The sequence below is a fragment of the Dipodomys spectabilis genome, unplaced genomic scaffold (genome assembly GCF_019054845.1).
Source record: "Dipodomys spectabilis isolate Male_0828 unplaced genomic scaffold, ASM1905484v1 ptg000136l, whole genome shotgun sequence".
Classification (NCBI taxonomy): Eukaryota; Metazoa; Chordata; class Mammalia; order Rodentia; family Heteromyidae; genus Dipodomys; species Dipodomys spectabilis.
In genome coordinates this window covers 11,204,576-11,219,028 of record NW_024870813.1, presented here as the reverse complement: position 1 = coordinate 11,219,028, position 14,453 = coordinate 11,204,576, and the positions used below count along the sequence as shown (strand labels likewise).

The 14,453-nt window shown below is 41.4% G+C and overlaps 1 protein-coding gene across 2 annotated transcripts in view; it reads left to right on the top strand.

Moving 5' to 3' along the window:
- Positions 1-14,134, top strand: part of Vcl (vinculin) — a 99,619-nt gene extending 85,485 nt beyond the window's left edge. Inside the window, exons 17-22 of one of the 2 annotated variants that reach the window (XM_042690117.1) lie at positions 109-233; positions 2,130-2,315; positions 4,873-5,076; positions 7,138-7,341; positions 7,654-7,758; positions 10,445-14,134. In XM_042690117.1, coding sequence (XP_042546051.1) covers positions 109-233; positions 2,130-2,315; positions 4,873-5,076; positions 7,138-7,341; positions 7,654-7,758; positions 10,445-10,591 — 971 coding nt within the window. In that variant the 3' untranslated portion in view covers positions 10,592-14,134. The remainder of the gene's footprint in view (positions 1-108; positions 234-2,129; positions 2,316-4,872; positions 5,077-7,137; positions 7,342-7,653; positions 7,759-10,444) is intronic. The other variant, XM_042690116.1, reaches the window with a different exon arrangement.
- Positions 14,135-14,453: the final 319 nt, after the last annotated feature.

The window sequence follows — 14,453 nt, the reverse complement described above, 5'->3', positions numbered from 1 at the left end:
GCAGCTTCACATCCATCTTTTGTTAATGGAAACCAGTTCTTCTGCAGGACAGACAGTGCTTTGGGGCACTGACCTGCTCAGCTGAAAGTGAGAATGTCTTGTGTTCAGGCCTGCAAAAGAGCTTCCTGGACTCAGGATATCGGATCCTGGGAGCTGTGGCCAAGGTCAGAGAAGCTTTCCAACCTCAGGAGCCTGACTTCCCGCCGCCTCCACCAGACCTTGAACAGCTCCGTGTAAGTAAATTCAGACAGATGGGGAAGATAGAGCAGCAAGGTGATGAGACTGTACCAAGAGAGAGGTGGATTGTTTTAGAGCCTCAAGGACCAGGCAGCTAAAACAAATAAACTTCTACTTGATATTCCTTGATGATCAGAGGAGATCTTGATTTCCATTCCTAATTCTCATGTCACCTAGTGTATATACTTGGGTTGGTGGTATCTGTGGCATCTATCAGCCTATTAGGATGTACCTGGAGCAGAGGAGCTGGCTTTGGTGAGTGTGGTTGCAATGAATGATCATGAGGTAGTGAATGGTGATAAAATCATTGGGGCTGCATGTGGTGACAAAATTTTGTGTTCCTAGTAATTGTGAAAGTGATTAGAATCTTGTTTCTTCACTTGATTCCCCATCTCCCCCTTTTAAAAGCAGAAGATACTTTTTTTTTTCTGGGGGGGGGTCCGGTCATGGGGCCTGAATTCTGGGCCTGGGCGCTGTCCCTCAGCTCTTCAGCTCAAGGCTAGTGCTCTATCACTTGAGCCACAGCGCCACTTATGGCTTTTTTTCTTTTTGCTTATATGGTGCTGAGGAATCGAACCCAGGGCCTCATGCATGCAAGGCAAGCGCTCTACCACTGAGTCATCTTCCCAGCCCCGATACTTTTTTTTTTTTTTTAACCCAACTGTAATTTCAAGCCTTTTGATATTTCTTACTCAACAAAGTACTATGAACATATTTTTCAATAGTTTAGGAACAGTCTAGCTGGGGGCAATACTTTGCAGATATAAATCCTAGAAACAGAAATAGTTATTATATTTAAATGTTTACTCTTAACAGAATTGGAAGAATTCATAGGAGATAGCTTATCAAGGCAATAATTTCATTTATTCTTTTTCATATTTTCTCATTTTTAATGTCAATAAAAGGTGTGAAGAGGTAGGTATGGTGGCTCACACCTGTAATCCTCACTACTCTTGAGGCTGAGAGCAGGGGATCACTGTTCAAGAGCAGGGCAAAAAGTTCACAAGATCCCATCACAAACAACAGCTGGGCACAGTGGTATGTGCTTGTCATTCCAGCTACAGTTGGAAGCATCAATAGGATTGTGAATCAGACCAGCCTGGACAAGAGAGACCCTCACTCAAAAATTACCAGTCAAGAAACCAAATTAATCAGATACATTGTATGTACAGATAAAAAATATTGCTCCCCAAACCTGCAGTATTTCTTGATTCTTTCTACTTGGACTCTTGGTGGATTAGAGCCAAGGGTTCTAGAAAGCTATTTCTGGAGAGTGGCTTCTTAGGTCATTCATAGAGTCATGACACTTACAATCATGATCTTAGAGGTCATTTAGCAGGTAAGGAACCTATGCCTCAATTAGAAGCTATTTGTCTTTCAGTTGACCTTTGAGGGAACCAGAAAGAACTTAAATCTTGTGTGAGGGGATCATCTTTGGTAGTCCTTGATCCTGTGTGTGTGTGTGTGTGTGTGTGTGTGTGTGTGTGTGTGTGTGTGTGTGTGTGTGTGTGTGTGTGTGTGTGTGTGTGTGTGTGTGTGTGTGTGTATCATCCTGGATTATGACCAATACCTAAATCTTGTGTGAGGGGATCATCTTTGGTGGTCCTTGATCCTGTGTGTGTGTGTGTGTGTGTGTGTGTGTGTGTGTGTGTGTGTACACGTACATCATCCTGGATTATGACCAATACCTACTAGCATTTTGTGGAGAGAAAAAGATGTGCTTCTGTTGAGATTGCAGCAGGTGGTCCTTGTGACTCAGTGTGGGTGGTTTTATATGGAGTGAATGTGGGTGGCTTTTCTACATATTCCTTGGAGGAAAGGCAAAAATTCTAGGTGGAGGAGGGGGAATAGCTCCTGGGCTTGATTTATAATCTATTTATTTGCTTTCTTAGCTAACAGATGAGCTTGCTCCTCCCAAACCACCACTGCCTGAGGGTGAGGTCCCTCCACCCAGGCCCCCACCTCCAGAGGAAAAGGATGAAGAGTTCCCTGAGCAGAAAGCCGGGGAGGTGATTAACCAGCCAATGATGATGGCTGCCAGGCAGCTCCATGATGAAGCTCGCAAATGGTCCAGCAAGGTAAGTATTGAGGCTTCTCATTTTGAGAAAGGATGTCTTCTCAGAAAGATGAAGAACCTTGTACACAGCCCAGGAAGAAGAGTCTATACAGACTCCATCACTTTTCTTTGGTTCTTGTGTTGCTAGTAGCAGATTTCTCTTCCTACCTGTGATTAACTATTAATCTGGTGATTAATAGTTGTTTCTCCTTCGTGTAGCAACAGTGAAAGCTGGGATGCCTGTGGTTAGAGAAGAAAGTTCCTTTCCTCTATTTTCTTTTGGATTTTTGAGTGCTTTAGATTATTCCTTTGCTAATTGTCTGAATTTCAAATATGAAACTGTCTTTTGTGGGTTAAGCTATAGCTAGATGGAATTTTTGCATTTTCCTTCTATTTTTTCATTAAGAAGCCAGAAGACTGGTATCTTAGAAGCCATGTAGCTGTCCCTTTCCAGAATCATTCTACTTCTTAAAAGCTGCAAGTTAACACAGCTAATTTGAAAGTGTGATTCTTAATGTAGAGTGTAAATTTAGATGTTGTAGCAGTTATGCCCCATTGGTAACTTTGGCCTATTTTCCCCTAAGTAATAAAAATTGCGTGGTAGCTTGTCTGCTAAGTGCAAAATCTTGTTGCTTACCTTGCAGTGAAATGTAGTTCTCAGTTCTAAATTGGTTCTACTTCAACCCTGGGTCTTCATTCCTGCCATCTATTTGCTTTTATTTATTTACATCAATACCTCTAAGCTCTTGCACTGAATGTAGTTCCCCAGGAACTTCCCATAATCTTGGATCTTTTTCAGGCTGGGAAATTTACCTGTGCTTTTCTAAACAGATTCTAAGGAGGAACAGGGACATTGCTGGTGTTGGACCTGACCTGTGGAAGTATTTACAATGGTATTTTTCAACTAGGGTGTGCATATTCTTGGCAGAGTCCTACTGTCCATGAAGACTCAGGAGGGTTGGTTTTACTCACAGAAAATTTAAGTTTCATTATAATATTTAAGTTTCATTATAATAACACAGATATTGTGCAGAACACAAAATATACGTGAATAATAAAGATAAAACTTAAAAGGAACAGACAGCATTATCCTGTGTATTTGTCTCACTCTGTCCTGTGTGGCCAGTCTTTAGAGCTGATTGTCTCCTGAGGTTCAGAGAATCAGAGATATGCTGACTTTAGGTTATATGAAGCCAGAAACTACTTGTATTATATGTGATGGGGGAAGGAAAATGTTTTTACTTGTGCCATTTCGTTTTGTATGCTTTGTCATCCAAAAAGACTAGCATCTATCAGCTAGTCTTTTCTCTTAGGCATGGAGATGAGACAGTTTTAGGAAAAAGATTTAGATGGTAGCTATACCCTTGTTGGTCCTGAATTCTCCATTTTCATTGCCACCTCTTAAAGTCAAGTTTTGTGTTAAGGGTAAGACCATTTCCCTCTCACCTCTTTTTTTCCATCCCTTTTTTTTTTTTTTTGGGTCCGGTCGTGGGGCCTGAACTTTGGCCTGGGCGCTGTCCCTCAGCTCTTCAGCTCAAGGCTAGCGCTCTACCACTTGAGCTACAGTGCCACTTCTGGTTTTCTGGTGGTTAACTGGAGATAGTCTCATGGACGTTCCTGCCTGGGCTGGCTTTGAACTGCGCTCCTCGGATCTCAGCCTCCTGAGTAGCTAGGATTACAAATGTGAGCCACTGGTGCCCAGCTCTTTCTATTCTTTTATGAACCCATTTTGCACTTCTATGAAGGGGTCCCTTTGAGCTCAGTCTCAGTTGCAAGGTCTAAGTATTTTCCCATCTTGGAACTAGTAAGTCAAGGGTTAGTGTGAATCTATTTTGCAACAGTAGATTTAGGTTGTATTCAGACATTTTCAGAGAGTTTGTTTTACCAACAGAATAATAAAACACTGGGAACTTTGCCTCAAGACTTCAAGGAGAAGAAAGCTGGTTTGAGATGTCCGTTTTCACTGTGGTTAGAGCTGGATTACTTGATAAATTTTACCTCTGCTCCATTATTTCCCTGCTTCTTTCCAGGTTTGGTATTTGTTATCATCAATGTAGTTTTAAAGCAAGGATTTTTAACTTCTGAAGGAAATAATTTGTATTTGGAAGCTATCTGAAGCTGTCCTGGGATGATTAGGACAGTGACCATATGGTCCAGCAGGGTGTTCACTTTTTCTGTTTAAAGCAACTTGTGTGGCTGCATTTGTTTTTTTCTCACTTTCTGGATTCCTTTAAAAAGCAATGAACTATGGTTTGGTTGGCTGGTTCCTCTGATGTTAGAGTTATTCTTGTCAAATTTAGTTAGTGTATAGCACGTGCTTTCTAGGTATAAATATGTATGTGGAACTTTTTCCATTGGAGCAAGTCCTTTTTTTGCCTTCTGAGCTGAGTGGTGCTGGGGGTTGAGTTCCTCCTTCTGTGGACCTTCTGTGGTTCATTTGGCTATTGGAGTATATATAATTTTTTTTTCTCCAGTCCTAGGCAGGCTTTGGTTACTAAGTCAGCTGAAGTTCAGTTCCCAAGTCCTACTGTTCTTACTAACACTGTCCCTGTTTCTCGTCCTTTTCACCATCGACAAAGCCGGGTGTCCCAGCCACTAAGGTGGGTATAGGAGTTGTAGCTGAGGCAGATGTGGCTGATGCTGTTGGGTTCCCTGTCCCCTCTGACATGGAAGATGATTACGAACCTGAGCTGCTGTTAATGCCATCTAATCAGCCAGTCAACCAGCCCATTCTGGCCGCGGCTCAGTCCTTGCATCGGGAAGCTACCAAGTGGTCTAGTAAGGTACTGACTGGCAGCCCCAGTTGGGGGCTGCTCCCAATGCATCCGGCCATGTGCAGCCTTGACACCTTGCATCACTCATGTCTGTGCGGGTCCTGTGAGTCTGAGCAGGGCGGGCATCTGTCTGTCTGCACCATGTTATTAGGACTGGCTTCACAAGTTTCATAGGTCTGCTAGTGCCCGATTATTTGGACTGTGTTTATGTTTGGGGGACAAAGAGAAATTGGGCCACTGTTTAAAATGATTCCTTATCAAATTAAGGCTTACCAACTTTGTAGCCATTGTTGGAACTTAAAAGTCTTTGGGAAGCAATGACTTCTAGGTCAGGAGCCATGATAGACCATTAAGAGGTCTTTGGCCTAACCACTGAGCTTTGCCTGGCTCCACTGACCTATCACTTACGGCTTAGGCAGTGTTGATCAGTATGAGCAGCTTTCTTGGCAGAGACTCTGGGAAGGACTGCTTGCTGCCCTGCACTTGGCTGTGTGGCAGATGCTGGACTTGACAGGAACACACAGGGAAGGGGCTTCACTGCTTGTTCAGGTGTCTGGGTGGGAGGAGATGTAAGTGAAAAATAAAGAGGTTAAGGGTACAAGATAGACAAATCAACTTTGGCCTGGGGGACTGAACCAGAATAATTTTGGGGAGAATGGGGGATCACTTTTTTCCTTTGAAGGTTGCATGTTGCAAGGAAGTTTGAAGGTGATTGTAATAACTAACGCTGGCACTGCTGTCTTCTAACTAAAATCATGAAATCCTACGTGATCCCAGTTCTGGAAGAGGTGGTTCCAGAGGGCCTCATGTAACCCACCCCTTGCCTCATGACTTCCTCCCAAACCTGTGTTCTGGTTTCAGCCTAAATTTATTGCCTGAGACATTATGCATCTTCCAGCAGTGCCTCACTGCACTGTACAGAAACTGAAAAGCATGAGGGGAAAAATGAGTGGGGCCTGACCATTTAGGTAGTTGCTACACATTGCAGTTGCTATACTTTTATATTGTTATGGGCATAAAACAAAGTGATTGGAAGCCAGGTGCTGGTGGTCCATGCCAATAAGAGGCTGAGGCCTGAGGATCATGATTCAAAACCAGCCTAGGCAGGAAAGTCCATGAGACTCTTATCCCCAATTAGCCATCAAAAGCTAGAAGTGGAGTTGTGGCTCAAGTGGTAGAGTACCAGCTTTGAGCACAAAAACATTCAGGGATAGTTCCCAGGCCCTGAGTTCAAGCCCCAAGACTGGTATACACACAAAATAAATAAATAAAGTGCTTGGAGATTTATTATGACTCTTGAGAATTTTAGTGAACTAAATGCCAAATGTAAGATAATCTCTTGCTAGTGAGTGGGGGTTCTATTTGTAAAGGACTTACTTTTCTGATTCCTCCCTTGGCATCCTCCTAGCTGCACGTTCCTTTCATTGGGGGCCTCTTAGATGTGGGACTGAAGAATTGACTCTTGACCTTTACATGTGAAAAATTAAAAAGGACATGTTCTTTTAGGATGACAGGATATAGGAGACAGAAGAGGAAGGGCTAGAGTAGTTTAGATCAGGAAATAGCATCCTCCCCATCTCCACTCAGATTAAATTCTAGTGAGTCTTTGGCTGCTCTCTACAATAGGGTGAAGATAAAGAAGATCACAGCATCTGGAAAGGCTCCTCTGTATTTTTCCTCTCTGCCCAGCTCTGCTTTCTCCTGTCATAGAAATGAAAATGCCTGATTAACTGCCTCCTTGGTTCTGTGCCCATGTTATTGACACAATTAACCTGAAGGTGCTGAAGTGCTTGTTCTGTGCTGTGCTTGGGGCCACATGTTGCCCTTTCAGACTAATATCTAGGTTTCTTTTTGTTTTGGTCAGAAGATTCTGTCTCTCATCAAGTGCTGTGGTCACTCTTTTCTTTCTCCAGTTTGTCCATATCATTCCAGAACAGTCTTTTTATCCTTTTCTCATTCTTCCAGAGAGCTGCCAGAGCAGCAGGCTGCCTCCTCTCTCTTGTTTTTCTACTTTCCTTGATTTGGCCAGTGTGTGTGGGCAGAGCTCACATGGTGTCTGCTTCTCTCTAGGGCAATGACATCATTGCAGCAGCCAAGCGCATGGCTCTACTGATGGCTGAGATGTCTCGGCTTGTGAGAGGGGGCAGTGGTACCAAGCGGGCACTTATTCAGTGTGCCAAGGACATCGCCAAGGCCTCAGATGAGGTCACTCGGTTGGCCAAGGAGGTTGCCAAGCAGTGCACAGATAAGCGGATTAGAACCAATCTCTTGCAGGTACTTGGGATGAGAGGTTGTGTGTGTGTGTGTGGGAGGGATGTGAGGGAGAAAAGCAGCAAAGAGGCATACATGTACATTTGGGAAAGGCTCAAGGACTTATATTTCCTAATCATATGGAAGAATCAAATGAAAGAGGTCTTCTACTTTCAGACTAGGGGATGGGACTGAGCTTAGGGATATGTATTCATGCTGCTAATGTAGAGTATCTTCTACATGCCAGCCAGTGAGAATAAAGGTGGATGTCCTATTGTCAAGGAGCTTGTAGGCAAGACAAACATGGATATACTCTAAATGAAACTTTCTATTTAGGTATGTGAGCGAATCCCAACTATAAGTACCCAGCTGAAAATCCTGTCTACAGTGAAGGCCACCATGCTGGGCCGGACCAACATCAGTGATGAGGAATCTGAACAGGTATGTGTCTACTGCTTTTGCTTCCTTGCCAGCAACTTTAAGAGTGTGCCACTGAATTCAAGTATTTAGTATGTGGGATGGACTCTTGGATTTAGGCATTCAGGAGTGTGTGTTGGAGACTCATCAGAAATCTGGGATTGGAAGTGAAGCTCTTGTGTAACTTCTGCCATTTTACAGATGAGTAATCAAGAGTGTCAAAGTAACACCATGAATCAGTGACAGCAATCTACTCAGTTCTTTTCCCTCTATAATAGTTTGGCTCTTTTGAGGTTTCCGGTGCCTATTCACTCCCACTCAGTGTCCTTTCAACCAGAGAATCTTTTCTTTCCTGCTTTCTAGGTGACTTTCCAGGGAGATGAACAGGCTTTTCAAAGGCATGAAGTGCTTGAGACCAACTGCTGAGATTAGCAGTTCAAGAAGGTGCTTCCCTTACATTGTTTAGGTTTCTTAGCAGCTAGTAATTTAGTATTAGAGTTAGAACTGGGGGCCTCACACTCTCTAGGCAGGTGCTCTACCACTTACATTATATCCACAGCCCTTTTTGCTTTAGTTGTGTTTTGGATAGGGTCTCCCATTTTTGCCTGCCTGCCTCTGCCTCCTCTGTAGGTATGCCTTACCATGTTCTGCTTTTTTTTTTGAGATGCATGGAGACTTCATGAACTTATTGCCTGAGATGGCCTTGAAATACAGTTGTTCCGATCTCTTCCTCCCCTGTAGCTGGGATTACAGCTTGCAACATTATACTGGGCCTATTAAGTGATACTTTTTTTTTCTTTTTTTTGGTCGTGGGGCCTGAACTCTGGGCCTGGGTGCTGTCCTTCAGCTCAAAGCAAGCAATCTACCTCTTGAGCCACAGCACCACTTCTGACTTTTTCTGCTTATGTGGTGCTGAGGAATCGAACTCAGGGCCTCATGCATGCAAGGCAAACACTAACACTGAGCCACCTTCCCAGCCCTTAAGTGATACTTTTTGGATATACCTTATCAACTATAATTTTCCTATTCTTTTCCTCCTTGAATTGTGGCCCAGATTTTTCAGAAAACCTTCAAGTAACCTTTCTCTCATCCCTCTGGTAGGCTTTACTCTGAACTCCATTTTTTTTGGGGGGGGGGGGGGGGTTGGTTGTGGGGCTTGAACTCTGGGCATGGGCGCTGTCCCTGCGCTCTTCAGCTCAAGGTGAGTGCTCTACCGCTTGAGCCACAGCACCACTTCTGGCTTTCTAGTGGTTAATTGGAGATAAGAATCTCATGGACTTTTCTACCCGGGCTGGCTTTGAACTGTGATCCTCAGATCTCAGCCTCCTCAGTAGCTAAGATTACAGGTGTGAGCCACCAGCACCCGGCTTCCATTTTCTTCTTATGGTAGTGAGCACACCCTTGTTAAACTGACCAGTCCTTCCCTTGAGGAAGCCACAAGTAATTTTGGAGACAATTATTTCTGGCAGGAGACAGAGGCTAGCACATTACAGAGTAGACAAGGAGGCTATTCTTGGTGTGTTCTTTGCTTGCTTTTCACCATGTGCTAATCTAACCTTTCTCACCTAACCCTTCTCCAAATAAGGGAAGCTTAATTTTTATCCCAAGCAGAGTCTAGGCACTAGTCTATTTTCCTGTCATGTCTTCTGCCTTAGGGGGAAAAATAGAGATAGAAGAAAAAGACTCAGATTCAGCCTAAAGGCTTAATCATGTAGTATGTCATTTAACCAACAAGAATGTATCTTGGGAATATTCAGTACAGTTAAGAAAAAAAAGGTAGAAACTAACCGTTGGAGAATGGTACAAAACCAGGACTGCAAGTGTGTAGTTAGTTCTGAGTTCCCATCCTGGCTCTGTTTTGTGAGTTTGGCTGGCAAGATTCTAAACTTTATTGACAAGTGAAAAGATGATTGAACAGGAATTTTAGCTCAAAGTTATTTCTGCGAACCCTCTGAAATTTCATGTACATAACTTTATTCACATTGGCATTTTGGGGAGTGAACTCATAGCCTTCATTAAATTCTCAAAAGAACCTATGACTCAAAAATAGTTAAGAATTACTGAGCTAGAGATTCATTACATTCTCTGAATTTCTGAATATACAAATAAAATCCTAGCTCTAAAAGCTGGATGTTTGGAAAATTAGATTTTTATGAATTTGTAAGTTGCCTGGTTTATTGGTTGTATTTTTCATTCATTAATGAAATCTTTCTTAAATACCTCCTATGTGCCAGTCAACTAATAAAACTGACAAAACTGTCCACCTTAGGAGAGTTATTACATGTGGACAACACCCCCCAAAGAACATAGGTAAAATATATAGTAAATCAGTTAGGATGGTTTCTGTAGAGAAAAAAGGAGAATTTAATGCTGGTAGTTAGAACATGGTTTGTGATTTAAAATAATCGAAGAAGGGAAGGCTTGGCAAATGATAGATAAGCAAAGATCTGAAGGATATGATAGGTAAAGCCATATATTACCTGGGAGAAAAGCATTCCAAGTAGAAGGAATAGCAAGTCCTGAGGAAGCAACATATTTGAAGATGAAGAGTTCACCCTATAGGCCAGTAGAGGGCAGAGTTTACAATCAGTGAATCAGGTTTGGGATAACCTCCAGTGATGCAAATAAGTACAATCTACTCGTTGCTCAATCCTATTTTGGAGGCAAGGTTGCATCAGAGATTACTATAACAGCGCTTCTTGCATTGCAGGCCACGGAGATGCTGGTTCACAATGCCCAGAACCTTATGCAGTCTGTGAAAGAGACTGTGCGAGAGGCAGAGGCTGCTTCAATCAAAATCCGAACAGATGCTGGATTTACACTGCGCTGGGTCAGAAAGACTCCTTGGTACCAGTAGGCACCTAGCCAAACCTGGCTGTACAGAAACCCCAACTAAACAGGAGAATAATCTGAATTCCAGATGTCATAATGAATTGCTGGGGATCAAAAGCCACATCCTAGCCAGAAAGAAATGGGGGCCCTCTTTATATTAGAAAACATTTATATACTTTTGTCAGGCACACTTTGAAGCAGGTTTCCATGTATACCCTGTATTCCCAAACACAGTTATAGTTGTACACACACTCTCCCAATAGGCAAACTATTCTAGAAAGCCCATGAACTTTATGTAAACTAGGAACCTCAGATGAACACTAGCCAGAAACTCTGTTCTATCCCTACTCATTATGGGACATTTCCTTCTGTTTCCCATTCACCGGCTCTCATTTTCCTAAGTTTCCAAGCAAGGGAACAGCAAGTCAGTTAAGAAAATCACTGTGCCTCCAGAAATTGTTTTAGGTTTTCTATGTTGTTGCCGACCTTGCCTGTTTTCCTTAGGCTGTGCTACCTTCTTCCTTTTCAAAAGTAAGCTTCACAGCTACAGGAAAAGGTGGCCTCTGGGGAGTCTGGCATATATGGCCTGGATTCATTGCCTATTCTTCCAAATTTAATCCTTTTAGTTTCCCACTAGAATAATACCTGATTTCACTGTCAGGAGGAAATCCCAGAATCACAGGATTCTGTTTTTTACCAAGTCTGTGAGCAATGTCTGTATTAGGGAAATTTCCAGTCCCATCTCCTTCCAAGGTAACTGTCTCACAAACACTTTGTTTCTGGTGCTCTCTGCCACTGGAGGGGCAGAGGAGCTAAGGGTATGGTTGTGCCCATCCTCCCAGAGGGCCACTCCCGGTGCTCCATGCTTTGTCACTGCCTGCAGAGGCCTGAGCTGAGGCCTTACCATTCATTCTTAGCTCTTAACTTTTTCCACCCCCTTTTTCCTGAGCTGAAATGCTGCATTTAATTTTTAACCAAATCATGGTATATATCTTAGGCCTTTGTTGTTGTCTTCCACTATCCCTTACTAAATAAGCTTTTAAGGACACATAGGTGTGTGCTTGTTTTTTTTTTTTATTTTTTTTTGAGATGGGGGTCTTACATGTTGCCTGTGTGGATCTTGCACTCTTGTACCCAAGTGATTCTCCTGAGTCAGCCTCCCAAATAACTGGGACTACAGGTTCACACTACCCATTCCTAGCTTTGTAATTTAAAAGATTCTTTCTCTTTTTGAAATTCAGCCCTAAGAATTAGTGCTTGGTCTCCAAGAGTATTTAATGGAAATGCAACCTTTTTTTGAAGGACACTTCCTATCTAAGAGACAGTGGTATTTGCAGACTAGAATTCTGGTGCTCCTGTAGATAATGGGAAATGCTCTCCTTAGCTCCTACCTCCCTTCAACCAACTAAAAGCTGAGCCCCTAAATATGATTGTTCAAGAGAATGAGTTTTTCTCCTAAAAACAAGTGTTCAAGAGGATAATGAGTTCATTTTAATTATCACTATAGTAGTTTCCTATTAGGCAACATCAGATAGAAGGCAACTTTTCCTTTTCTTGCACTATCAGTGCTGTCTAAGCATTCCCTAGCACATAAAATCGTATTTATTCCCAAACTCAGAACCAAATGGTTCCTTCCTCTGCCCAATGTGTTAAGATTCCAACACTGAATGTGTAAATCCTGTCTTAAGTTGGTCCTATACACTTGGGCATCCTCTATTTTCTTTTAACTATTTTTTTCCAAGGCCCTCAGCATATGTTTATAGTTGCTTACCTGACATAAATGCAATATTAATGCCTTTAAAGTATGAATCTATGCCAAAGATCACCTTTTGTTTTACTAAAGATTACTTAGAGGAAATAAGGAAATCATTTGCTCTCCATGTTCTTCCAGTGTTTTAAAACACTGGTTTACACTTTATGCCAGATGTGCTTTCTCCAATAACAGTGCTCAAGACACAGTGAAGCAAAAAAAAAAAAAAAAAGCCCCTGAATGATGACTTTGAGATATCACCACTAAAAAGAACTATATGTATAACCTAGGATTTGTTATATGAAAATATTTTCTGCCTCTTCTTTTGTTCTGTTTAAAACAATAAAATGCATTTATATAAATAATGCTCTAAATGGGTATTATTTTAGCAAGACCTCTTAAGCCTATTTTTCCTTTGCTTTTAAAGATTAACCAATGAAACTAATTCTCAAGATCTGCAACTAAAGATTTTTATTTTATCTAATTAGAAGACCAAATGGAACTATGTTATAAAGGACAGCTTTGGGGATTATACACTAAGAGTAGAGGTGACACAGGTTCAGTGGGCAGAAAGCAGCTGATCATCCTGGTTGAAGAAGTCTTTCATCTTACAAGATTCTAGCTAATATTGGAGAGCATCATTGTCTTCTAAAAGCTTAAGCTGTGAAATGTGGAAGACCATTAGAAGACCATTTTATTGTTAATATTATTATTATTATTCCAAAACACAGTACAGAGCAATAAGGTTGTTAAGAAATTACCAGGGTTTTGAGACAGAGGTTGCTTTGGGGGATATATTCCTCTTCTTGTTTAAGGAAGCACCAAGTAACACATTAGGAACAGGTTTTTGGATAAAGTGGGAAAGCATTGTTTTTGCCTGATTTTCTAGATCTGAAAAGATATCATTGAAGGTGTTGTCAACTGCAACTACTAGTATTTTGCTTAGAAAAATTGCCACCTGTGTCTAAGGCTACTGAATTAGCTCAGCAACTTGAGGCTGCTTTTTTTTTTTTTTTTTCTATTTATCCCATTTGTGTTAAATGGTGCTTCCTTCCTGTTGTGTTACAGTACTTCCTCAAATCATTTGTTTCTAAGGACAAGGCTAGCATATTTCAAGGTTTTCAACAGAATCATTTAAGGATTGAACCTATCAGGCGAACTTTCCCTTTGGATAAAATGATGGGGACTCTTTCATGCAGAAAAACATTTCATTTGTTCTTAAAATCTCTTTAAGAATTTAGTTAGACTAAAGGGACTATTCTGAGATTAACTAGAATTCTGTACTTGAAAAATATTCTAATGACTATTCTTGGACCCATATTGGTAGGTGGTAGTAAAAATAGTAGTTTTGGTCACTTACCAATTCAACTGTGGCCAGACAAGTGATGTTTAAAGTATAAATGGCTGTGAACACACCAATTTGAGGAGAAAAGCAATTGGACAAGCTTTGAAGAAGCTCTCATTTCTTATGGTAGCACAGAGGAATCTGATAACTGTTCAGCATGCACTAACACTGAGGTTTAAAACTGTTCAATCAAAAATCAAGCTAAAAAAATCAATTTGTTATTTTGATCTATTTTATTGACAGTATAGCCAGAACTAGGGAAAGGACTTACTGGATTATATAATAAATACAATAACTTAATTGTAAAAGGAAACTGTGTCTACTTGGAAGTTTTAGAAGAAATTGCTGGAGGCAAGGGACTATTGGTATACATTCTTGGGTATAAGAGAAGATACAGCACAGGAAGAAAATAAATTGGACAGTCCAGATTATGGATAACTGAGATCAGGGATTCTGTAGAAAGAAAAGCAAATGTGATTGCTCTACTAAGGTAAGAACTCTGAAGAAGGATTTAGGGATGTAGCTCAGTGGTAAAATATTTGCGTTGCATGTGCAAGCCCCAGCAACAAACACACACACACACACACACACACACACACACACACACACACACACACACACACACACACACTCACTCAATTGAATTGGCTAACCAATCTTAAGCAAAGGGAATAAATAATAAATACTTAGCAACATTTTTACTTTAGCTGCCCAATATATTGGTTACTTTAGAAATTTAAAGGTTGTATTGGCTGTTGGTGACTCATTCCTGTAATGCTAGCTACTCAGGAG